Raw genomic sequence first — 12,501 nt, forward strand, 5'->3', positions numbered from 1 at the left:
CTACACTGCACATATTTCTGTAAGAACTACACTGACTGCACCTCTTTATGTAAGGACTACACTGCATTTCTGTAAGGACTACACAAACTGCACCTCTTTATGTAAGGACTACACAAACTACACCTCTTTATGTAAGGACTACACAAACTGCACCTCTTTATGTAAGGACTACACTGCACATATTTCTGTAAGGACTACACACACTGCACCTCTTTATGTAAGGACTACACTGCACATATTTCTGTAAGGACTACACACACTGCACCTCTTTATGTAAGGACTACACTGCACATATTTCTGTAAGGACTACACAAACTGCACCTCTTTATGTAAGGACTACACTGACTGCACCTCTTTATGTAAGGACTACACAAACTGCACCTCTTTATGTAAGGACTACACTGACTGCACCTCTTTATGTAAGGACTACACAAACTGCACCTCTTTATGTAAGGACTACACTGCACATATTTCTGTAAGGACTACACACACTGCACCTCTTTATGTAAGGACTACACTGCACATATTTCTGTAAGAACTACACTGACTGCACCTCTTTATGTAAGGACTACACTGACTGCACCTCTTTATGTAAGGACTACACTGCACCTATTTATCTCAGGACTACACTACACACTGCACACCTTTCTGTGAGATGAAAACTCACTTCACAACACGTCCATGTCACCATCTCCCCTAACTTCCTCCTCTGAACTTGATCTTGTATCTGTCCATGCACAGGCGAATCTGTAACAGCTTTTATTTTGGCAGTGTGACCCACACCCATCCTCTCCTTATTAGTGGCAGCTTATAACATTGGTAATAAAAAAGGACATTATGATTATTCCTCTGTTAAACTCATTTCAGGAGCATCTGGATAAGATAAAACCCAAAGATTAAATGTTAAATGCATTTCTATGCTGTCTGATTGATATTTGGTTTTGGTTTCAGTTCTCCTAGCCTGATAGCAGGCTGGTAGGATCTCCTATACAACATCAACACTGTCAACAAGCCTGTAATCTTAAAGAGCAGTTAGGCTGAGGCCAGATGCCCAGAGAGGGGTGTCCCTGCCAGACAACAGCACCATGATAAGGAAGTGAAGTATTTTTGACTCCTGCAGGGGCCCGACGAATGAGAAACTACTGATGAGGCGCTCTTGAGCAAGGCACTTAACCCTTGTATGTACCGATCGAGTTGCTCAGTGGCTAAGAGTAGAGCACTGTGTCTATGCTGGGTGGTCTGTTTAGCTAGCAGGGCTCAGATGCACTGGAAAGATTACTCATGACTACTCCTGTGGCTTATGCTTAGTGTTCTGCCCTGGAAGCATTAAATCAGGCGTGTCCAAAGTTTTTGAATGGGCGCCAGATTGCATAATGTGAAATTACCAGGGATCCCAACAGCTGCTTCTTGCATCGTATGGGTTATATATATGAAAAATAAATCACATACAATACTCTAAAGAGAATGGTAAAAAAAGATTTTGTTAAAAAATTTTACCATCTGAAAATATTATTACTGCCTGTGTTGTTCCTACTTGGTGCTTGTCTACAAACTCTATGATAGTGCTGTCATCATTAGGTGAACAGAAAAGGTGAATTGAACTTGCTTGATGAACCAATGCTGTGTGGAGGAGGGCCACATATATTTTGAGAGACAAGCCGAGGGCCACTTAAGATCGGTCAAAGGGCCTCATCTGGACCCCGGGCCGGACTTTATACATGCCTGCATTAAATCATTAACCAACATTTAGTAATTAGTAGAGGTAGAGCGGCTCGTCCACTAATCAGAAGGTTGGTGGTTTGATCCCCGGCTCCTCCGGTCCGCATGTCGAAGTGTCCTTGGGCAAGACACTGAACCCTAAATGACTCCTGATGGTGGTGCTAGCGCCCTGCACGGTAGTGTGGTGCTAGCGCCCTGCACGGCAGCTTGGTGCTAGCACCCTGCACGGTAGCTTGGTGCTAGCGCCCTGCACGGTAGCTTGGCCGTGCTAGCGCCCTGCACGGTAGCTTGGTGCTAGCGCCCTGCACGGTAGCTTGGTGCTAGCGCCCTGCACGGTAGCTTGGTGCTAGCGCCCTGCACGGTAGCTTGGTGCTAGCACCCTGCACGGTAGCTTGGTGCTAGCGCCCTGCACGGTAGCTTGGTGCTAGCGCCCTGCACGGTAGCTTGGTCGTGCTAGCACCCTGCACGGTAGCTTGGTGCTAGCGCCCTGCACGGTAGCTTGGTGCCATCGGTGTATGAGTGAGTGTGTCCGTGTGAATGGGTGAATGTACATGTAGGCATTATGGTAAAGCGGTTGGAGTGGTGGGTAGATTAGAAAAGCGCTATATAAATGCAGTCCATTTATCATTTTTATTTATATATCTCCCAAGCTGTGCCACCGTTCAACAGCAGTTTCCTATTACAACTGAATATAATGTTGCCTAATGAAAGAAGGAGTGGTAAAGCAGGAGGTACTAGAGGAGAAGGAGAAAGGGGAGGAGTGGTGGTAGGACTGTTGAGGGTGATTGAATGTTATTGGCCTATAACAGAACTCAATGTCTGTATCCTTTCAAACACAAATCACATCCCTCCACAGGCAGACAGGACACCGCTCCCTGCTCATCATGTCATGTACAGCTGAGGGGTCAAAGGTCAACTCAAGCCCATAAAACATCTGTCTGTCTCTGGCTATTGAAGGGCTGTTTGCTGTGACCTCTGACTGACCTGGCTGTAACGGCTCTGCCACTCTTCTCTTCTCCTTTATGAACATCTAGTATGAAGAAAGCAAACGTGTGCTCCATGTTCTCAAAGGCGTACAGGTAGGTACGCAGGTAGCATCAAAGGCGTACAGGTAGGTACGCAGGTAGCATCAAAGGCGTACAGGTAGGTACGCAGGTAGCAGGAGTACAGGTAGGTACGCAGGTAGCAGGAGTACAGGTAGGTACGCAGGTAGCAGGAGTACAGGTAGGTACGCAGGTAGCAGGAGTACAGGTAGGTACGCAGGTAGCATCAAAGGTGTACAGGTAGGTACGCAGGTAGCAGGAGTACAGGTAGGTACGCAGGTAGCATCAAAGGCGTACAGGTAGGTACGCAGGTAGCAGGAGTACAGGTAGGTACGCAGGTAGCATCAAAGGCGTACAGGTAGGTACGCAGGTAGCAGGAGTACAGGTAGGTACGCAGGTAGCATCAAAGGTGTACAGGTAGGTACGCAGGTAGCAGGAGTACAGGTAGGTACGCAGGGAGCATCGAAGGCGTACAGGTAGGTACGCAGGTAGCATCAAAGGCGTACAGGTAGGTACGCAGGTAGCATCAAAGGTGTACAGGTAGGTACGCAGGTAGCAGGAGTACAGGTAGGTACGCAGGTAGCATCAAAGGCGTACAGGTAGGTACGCAGGTAGCATCAAAGGCGTACAGGTAGGTACGCAGGTAGCATCAAAGGCGTACAGGTAGGTACGCAGGTAGCATCAAAGGCGTACAGGTAGGTACGCAGGTAGCATCAAAGGTGTACAGGTAGGTACGCAGGTAGCAGGAGTACAGGTAGGTACGCAGGTAGCATCAAAGGCGTACAGGTAGGTACGCAGGTAGCATCAAAGGCGTACAGGTAGGTACGCAGGTAGCATCAAAGGCGTACAGGTAGGTACGCAGGTAGCATCAAAGGTGTACAGGTAGGTACGCAGGTAGCAGGAGTACAGGTAGGTACGCAGGTAGCATCAAAGGCGTACAGGTAGGTACGCAGGTAGCATCAAAGGCGTACAGGTAGGTACGCAGGTAGCAGGAGTACAGGTAGGTACGCAGGTAGCATCAAAGGCGTACAGGTAGGTACGCAGGTAGCATCAAAGGCGTACAGGTAGGTACGCAGGTAGCATCAAAGGCGTACAGGTAGGTACGCAGGTAGCATCAAAGGCGTACAGGTAGGTACGCAGGTAGCATCGACAATCTAGTCTAGGCAACGTGGGAGCCGAAGTGCATCACATATTCATGAGGGGCCAATCATGATTTGGTCACTAGCATAAGGGATAAGGGAAATTTTGCAAAACGTAGAACTAAAGACGTTTGCAAAAAAGACAATCAGCAAACGAAGTAGCCTTGAAGACAACAAACACTGTAAATGACCATGCATACAGTTGGTGCATTATTTGACAACTTTTGATAGAGAAGCTTCTCAGCTCATTTCATCCAAACAGGCTCACCCGCAGCTCGGCTGCTGTGTGGCCTCGCCCACAGCTCAGCTGCTGCATGGCCTCGCCTGCTCTATTGTAGGCATGCGCAGTGCACAATTTGCCAACTTCGCATCACTGATGACATCACTGTCACTGATGATATCACAATGCCTATGACATCACTGATGATGTCACAATACCGATGACATCATCAGTGCCTATGTCATCATCAGTGATGTCATAAGATGATTTTGGTCAATAATGATGTCACTGATGAGATCACCGATGATGTCATAGGCATTGTGGCATCATCAGTGGGACAAAAATTGAAACAGACAGAGCCCACTTGCTCACTTTTATATACGTAATAATAAGGAAGGATATAAGTAACAGTCCCTGAAACATTCTTTATAGTTGTGCAACGGACATGACAGGACAAAAGAACAAGTAAAAAAAAGACTGAATCATCCTCGCATTTACATGTTCTGACAGCAAACAAACATCCCTTCTTAAAGAGTGACACTGGCTCCTACAACGTAAGAACAGCGTGAGCACCCAGACATACAGTTCTGTCAGCTGTTCCCAACAACACACATCTGTGATTCAGTTGTTGTGCGATCAGATATTCCCTGAAAAACTGAACCTCAGTGCTGCTCATGTGGCTCAGACAAATGCATGCAATCCTTCCTTTTAACAGGTGGCAGGCAGCATGTTAGTCTGAGCTAGACCATAAAGACAATAGAAACACCTGGTGAATTCAGATGTGCATTTGTAGGGGGCGGGGCCTAGCCAGGCCATAAAGACAATAGAAACACCTGGTGAATTCAGATGTGTATTTGTAGGGGGCGGGGCCTAGCCAGGCCATAAAGACAATAGAAACAGCTGGTGAATTCAGATGTGTATTTGTAGGGGGCGGGGCCTAGCCAGGCCATAAAGACAATAGAAACACCTGGTGAATTCAGATGTGCATTTGTAGGGGGCGGGGCCTAGCCAGGCCATAAAGACAATAGAAACAGCTGGTGAATTCAGATGTGTATTTGTAGGGGGCGGGGCCTAGCCAGGCCATAAAGACAATAGAAACACCTGGTGAATTCAGATGTGTATTTGTAGGGGGCGGGGCCTAGCCAGGCCATAAAGACAATAGAAACAGCTGGTGAATTCAGATGTGTATTTGTAGGGGTCGGGGGGTCGTGCTGAGTAAACTATCTGGCAGGTGCTGCATAAAGGAGTTAGTGAGTGTGGTTACTAGGCGACAGGCAGGGACAGCAGCAGCGTGAGTGTGTGGATTCTTATTTACCTTTAAGCACAGCAGCTTGTGAGTGTGGCACTGAGCTAGATGGAGAATACGCTTTACTGCATCTGCACATGCGTACGCGCGCACAGTTTTCCCACCCTGGTGGTAAAACCAAACACTTTGTAAGGATGAATTGTGGCCTAAATTTAGATCTGGGCTAACAGAATAATGTAATATATTCGTGTTTGCAGTAACTCAGTAATATTAATATAACTTAAAGTAATATTATACCAGTTAATTTGTCAAGTAACACAAATTGAGTTAAAAAAAAATTGTTTATGCAAATAACCACTATAGATGACAATAACAAAGGAAAATTATAACGTTTAGAATTGTGTATGGTTTACACTGACTTCAAGAGTTGAAAGTTAAAATTATTTTTCGGGATGTTCCTGGGCGGCGATGTCATTCTCCCACTGCTGTTATTTTGGTGAAAGTAATGCAAAAGTAGTGTAATAAGTAACCAGTTACTCTACACATACAGTAATATTGTCAAGTAACTTATTACTTTCAAATGAGAGTAACTAGTAGTAATATGTAGTATATTACATTTTGAAAGTAACTTGCCCAACACTGGTGAACACAGCCCATGCATAGCCTTTTTGGATGTGGAAATAGCGCTACCATGTAGCCAAGGCTACATGAGACAGAAGTGGGTCATGTGGAACAGTCACATCCAACCAGCCCATCTGCTCGACTCTGTGAAGCAGGAGTGATGGGGGTCATCCCTATGTTCCCCGGGTCCTATGTTCCCCGGGTCCTATGTTCCCTGTTTTTGTGGGACCGGGGAACATAGAACCCTTTCTATGAAAAAGGGTCCTATGTTCCCCGCTTTTCACAGGGAGGTTAGGTTTATGCATGGGGGTGGGAGAGGTTAGGGTTAGGGTCTGGGGGAGGTTAGCATAGAACCCTCTTAGTGAAAAACGGGGAATATAGAACCCGGGGGAACATAGACATGATCCCGAGTGATGGGCAAACTGGGACAACGAGGGGTGAGAGGATGATATCTGTAAACCATTGATACTGTACCTGATGCAGCATTTGCGTGTATATCCCTCATTTGTGTGTGTATCCCTTTAAGACCGTCTTAAAGGGATACACACACAAATGCTGCATCAGGTATCAATGGGTTAAAACTCAAGCTGTCAGACTGACACTGATCCAGACGCTCTTTAGCTGCATAAGCCTTAGTATCACATACCTGAAAGTCCAGTAATGCAACGATGTTCTCATGTTTCAGCTCCTGGAGAAATAACCAAAAAAGTTATGATGATTATTTGAATGCCATATCATATACCGTCACTATTTTTAGAAATGTACAAAAGAGCATTAAGGTTCCCGTGGGAAATATGAGAATAGCTCATTTCACTATTGTTATATTTCAAAGTAAGCTCAAGAGAGAGAAAATAATGTCTAGTATGGATGTTTATGTTGGACTCACTCATTGTAGATATTGTAGCATTCAGTTAAATAAACAACTGAGATTACATCACCAGGCAAATGATGGTCCATTTAACCCATTGATACCTGATGCAGCATTTGTGTGTGTATCCCTTTAAGACCGCGAACCGCGTTAACGCGGTTCACGGTCTTAAAGGGATACGCACACAAATGAGGGATATACACGCAAATGCTGCATCAGGTATCAATGGGTTAAAGTGTGGCAGATAAACTAAACAACAATGATCACACAGATGTCTTCTAAGTATAGTATCTACTTGGCTAATTAAATCATGGAAATGGCAGGGTCATTTGGGGGTTTACCCATCACTATGGGCCGTGGTCGTGGACAAAAAATGTTTTATCCAGCCCCAGTAAAAATAAATAAATAAATAAAATAAAATAAAACACTTTTCTCAAGAGGTTCTGGCTCACCTTGAGTATTTTGATCTCTTTCCCCAACAACGTCTGGGATTTGGCCAGGTTCTTCTTGTTTATGCATTTCACTGCCACCTCCCAGTCATGTTTCTAGGATCAATTAAAGCCAAAATGAAACAAATCGACTAGACAAGTAAGCATGACACACATAGTACAACAATGTTTATTGGCTAGACGAGTAAGCATGACACATATATAGTACAACAATGTTTATTGGCTAGACAAGTAAGCAATAAGCATGACACAATGACACATATAGTACAACAATGTTTATTGCATGTCATATACAGTCTAGCAGTGTTTATTGTGTCTTGCCCTGTCCCTTTGTCCAGTACATGATGCTCTTCTGGTATTTATTGCACTTGAGGATTTGTAGCGGATTCAGATTCTTGTGGTTTATATGAGGCAGATGGGTGTCAGATCCTGACACATAACAGTATTAAGTTAACAATAGAGTAGTGGTCTACATGAATGAGCCAGATGTCTAAGCTTCCACCACCATGCATGCTTGTGGCTGAAGAAAGTCACTTTCCAAAATGGAACTTGCCACTGATTATTACTTATCGCCTGCTAAAGTAAAGTTGTAATCCGCTGGGTGGCCTGGTTACTTTCAGTTACTTTTCTATCACATTGTCTACTGACAACTTGTGTATTTGAGCAATGTAATTATGCAAATATCTCAAATATCTATACCACCATCACTTTTTTTTTTTTTTTTTTGGTAGACTACCTAGTAGGCAATTTAGTGGTTGAGTTTTATTCTGTTGCTTTCAGTCGATAATGCAGCAATACCATTCCACGATCAAATGACTGTGATATTATATATATTTGATGCGCCAGGAGGACATGTTTCAACATGTTCACCGATTTGAGGTGAAGCGCAGCAGCTGCTTGCATAATCTTATGATGATCTGACACTGCATTTATATATATATATCAGCCCTAATAAAGAGCATGACGAGGCCACAACGGCCATGGGTCACTTCTTCAGCAGCACATGATATACACAGCTTAGTTAGGACGAGTGTTGTGTGCACAATATGATTAGAAACCAGTCATCCTCTCATCCATGCGTGGTGCCTATGTTGTTATAAAAGAGTCTGTTAACATCCTGTCTGCTCCCAGGCCTCTTAAGGCCGTACAATGAAAACAAACACACCAAAATGATGAAGAAATGGCGAGTGGCGCATTCAAAACAGGACCAAGCCATTTAAATGGGCTGTTTACTAACTAGCACAGCACTGATGCGCGCATAAACATTACCTATATGTCAACAATGATATCAAACATAAACAAACAAAACAACGACGACAGAAGACTCACCTCTCTGTGTCTGCCTTTGAACACGACAGCAAATGCGCCATGTCCGATCAAGTCCTTCCGACTGAACTCGAATTTGCCCACCGTCTCCATCGTCCTGGTCCTGACCCGCCGGGGGGCTATAGGCCTATAGGGGGGCTGCCTATAGGGGGGCTTCTAGATCTACTCGGGCCTGGGGAGATGATGATGATGATGATGATGGTGACAGGGGGGCTGCAGGTCTGTCGAGCAGCAGGGAAGTTCACCCCCTCTCTCGCTGTGCCTTCCTCCTGACACCAAGCTGCCCTCTCCTCTCATGTTGTTGTTAGAAGCTCCTAACAGCGCTGCTGGACGGTGCTTTCCATCGTTGACGATAGTCGCCGACACGAAGTGATCAAGTATGATGGTGAATGTGAGCTGTTCCAGCTGGCTTTGACGTGCCACCTTAACAAGCCCGAGCTCGGTGCGTCTTGTTGATATACACAGACAGCAGCAGCAGCAGCAGCAGCGGATCGTCGCGTCTGTCGCTTGGAGGAGCAGCGGGGTTTAAACTTCACGCAGACAGTCTCATCGCGAGCAAAAACATTGTCAATATGTCGCGTAAATCCGTCGCAATAAATAAATCCGCTGGCAAGTGGAATAATGAAGCTGCTGCATCGATGGTCTTAACAAAGACCTCGGCTCGAGCAGACAGCTTGCTGCCTTCCAGCCTCTGCAATATTGCGCATGCGCAAAGCAATTTAACAGCTGTAGTTAAGATGACGTCAAAAGACATGAAAACATGAAACGTTTATAGCCCCGCCCCCGGAGTATGTGGCATGGCTTCTGTCGTTTTATACTGGACTCTATCATGCTTTTGTACTTATCGGTTTTACAAATTAGGCTTATACAATAATAGGCTATAATAATAATAATTATATATATATATATCCCAACATAAATGGCACAGCAGCCGCCCTGATCCCACTGTGACATCATCAGTGATGTCATAAATCCCACAATGTCATCAGTGCGATGACATCAGGTTTTGATGCAGACTACCAGGGAATCTGTCTTCAAGTAAAAAATATATTAATTAATTGAGCACAAGGCAAATAAACAGTGTATCGACTTGCTGGTCTTCATCACCCTGATGATGCTTACTTGTCTAAATAAAGACTCTGGTAAAAGTATAAGTAGCCTACTGAATGAACTTGTTTAATCATGTAACCAAGTATCAAAGTAAAAAATATTTCTCCCAGCTGTTTCTGTGCAAAGTTAACTGAACCTCAAGTTATATTAAGAGAAACAGAATTTCTGCGCGCTGCGCCCGCTCAATTCTGTGGTGGGACTGTGGAGATGATGAACCGAGCACAGACGGATAACCTACAATTAACACTTTCCAATTCTAGTAGTAGGATTGGCTACAGGTGGTGTATAATGATGGCATTTAATCTCTGGTCCTAGATTTGTTTGAAACAGTCACTGAATAACCAAATTTAGGAAATGAAAATAAATAAACTGATAGTCCTTCAAGTCAGTTTTGGTGGAGCACGAAGTCCTTCATCACTTGTGTTAGAGGTAGGGAGTGGAGTTGGTTCAGGCGATGTGTGCCCAGCGCTTGGCGGATCCGGATCCGACACACGTGGGCCAGACTGCGAGGACATCTCTTGGCCTCCAGAAAGACCCTGAGTGCGTTGGGATCCGCCCTCTCCTCCAGCTGTGCCTGCTTCCAGATCACCAGGGCCGGGTCAGTGCCGTGGTCCAGCAGCAGCTGGACGAAGGCCGTGTTGTACCTGTTATGCAGCACCTTACCCAGCAGGTGAGAGGCCACGTCACGGGTCAGAACGCCTGCGGCCTGGAGCAGCAGGTGGAAGCAGTCCAGGTGGTTGCATTCAGCACTGATGCACCTGTAGAGCAGGGGTGCCCAAATTCTTTCCCATGAAGGGCCAAAACTCAATCTGGGTGGAGGGCCGAGGGCCAAAAATAAACGTTGTGGAATTACATTAAAATGTATTGTGTTTTATAGAAAATTAACATTCTAAATCTAAAATAACTTTTCAATAATCTACTTTTTATGTGTTTGGTAATTGTAATAATTTGCAATTGGTTATATATATTTAAAAAAAAACTTCTGCATTTGTGGGGAGCTTAAACATTTAATCAGTAAACACCCAGTTAAAAACAGTTGTATTTTCCACCTTTGTAATCAAGAGAGAAATTTGACTTAATTCACAACTTTAAAAATCCTCAAGGTACTTTGAAAATCAGCTTTATTGTCCATCTTTTGTAAACAATTTGCCATGACAATTTGCAGGGATGCAATCTCAGGAGTGAACACAGTATCCGCAGCCACATTCAGACACTGTTTCACAAAGTCACCACCTGAAAAAGCTCGTCCACCCTTTGCAATCAGTGCAGATATCTGATAACTTGCCCGAGTTGCATTCTGGATAAAAAATCGAGAAAAAAAAAAAAAAAAAAAAATCCCAAATCCCAAATCCCAAATCCGTGGCGGGCCAAAACAAACAGAGCGAGGGCCAAACTTGGCCCGCAGGCCCCAAATTGGTCAGCACTGCTGTAGAGAGACCTCTCGAGGGTGTGATCTGTGTCTATGTCAACAGTAACAGCAGCACGGAACCTGATGAGTTCCTGCAGTATCTCCAGCCTTCCATCCCGGGCAGCCCAGTAGGCCATGGTGTATGAGCCCCACATGCCTCTGTTGGGGTCGGCCCCGGCTTCCAGGAGGATCCGGACACAGTCCAGGTGGCCGGAGGCTCCGGAGATCACGGCACACATGAGAGGCGTCCAGTTATCCTCGCCAGCTAGGTCTACCTGTGCTCCCTGGGTGATCAGGTAGTCCACACAGCTAGGTCTACCTGTGCTCCCTGGGTGATCAGGTAGTCCACACAGGCAGCAGGACCGCTCCAGGCTGCGTGCTGCAGAGGGGTCCACGGACGCCCAAAAGAACAATACTGCTCATTGATCTGCCTTCTGAAGCAATGTTCCTGCAGCAGGCTCCTCAGTTTGTCCAGGTCTCCTGCAACAATGGCATCATGGAGCTGCAAGTCGTCATGCCCTGCTCGAACAGCCATTCCTTCAGATCTGTCACGTCTCAAACAGAAGGCATTATGAGGACTGTTAAGTCCACTCATTCAGTGATGCACTTGATGTGGGTTGGACATTATGACATCATAACATGACATCATAAGATTATTACATCATGACATAACGATTGATGACAGCACTCACAGATGACATCCCAATTGCTCGAGAGTCGAGTGACATCACTGAAGAATCACTCACTGATGACATCGCAATTGCTCGAGTGACATCACTGATGATATGATCTGTGACATCATCAGTGATTTATTTGTGACATAATCTTCCATGCTCCGTGTGTCGTTTAGGATGTGTGACAAGAGAGAGAGAGAGACAAACTAGGTTACATAATTTGTATCTGACCTGTATTCAAACTAAACTAACTAGCCTGTTTTGAAAATGTAAGGAGTAGAAAGTACAGATATTTCTCTTAAAATGTAGGGAGTAAAAGCAAAAAGTTGTCAGAAAAATAAATACTCAGTAAAGTACAGATACCTGAAATCCTACTTAAGTACAGTAACAAAATATTTGTAAGGGCAAAGCAACAAGAGAGTGAACATTAGTGAATTCAACTGCTAGAATTAACAGCGCAGCTCGACAGAGACTATCGTTTTAGATGAGTATTTGCATGTTTACTTGAGTAAAGAATTTGTGTACGACCTCTGGGCATCATAGGTGTGACTCCTGTGGCCTGGAATGATAATAATAATAATAATAATAATCATAATAATAATAACAATAATAATAAATATTTATTATTATTATTATTATTATTATTATTATTATTATTATTATTATTATTATTATTAT

General features: G+C 44.6%; 1 protein-coding gene across 1 annotated transcript in view; it reads right to left on the reverse strand.

The window, feature by feature from the left end:
• Positions 1 to 8,783, reverse strand: part of ulk1b (unc-51 like autophagy activating kinase 1) — a 71,610-nt gene extending 62,827 nt beyond the window's left edge. Inside the window, exons 1-3 of the mRNA XM_083657686.1 lie at positions 8,635 to 8,783; positions 7,309 to 7,401; positions 6,635 to 6,676 (exon numbers count right to left, since the gene is read on the reverse strand). Of these exons, the coding sequence (XP_083513812.1) occupies positions 6,635 to 6,676; positions 7,309 to 7,401; positions 8,635 to 8,724 (225 nt within the window). The 5' untranslated portion in view covers positions 8,725 to 8,783. The remainder of the gene's footprint in view (positions 1 to 6,634; positions 6,677 to 7,308; positions 7,402 to 8,634) is intronic.
• Positions 8,784 to 12,501: the final 3,718 nt, after the last annotated feature.

This window comes from Poromitra crassiceps, assembly GCF_964638095.1.
Source record: "Poromitra crassiceps genome assembly, chromosome: 21".
NCBI lineage: Eukaryota > Metazoa > Chordata > Actinopteri > Beryciformes > Melamphaidae > Poromitra > Poromitra crassiceps.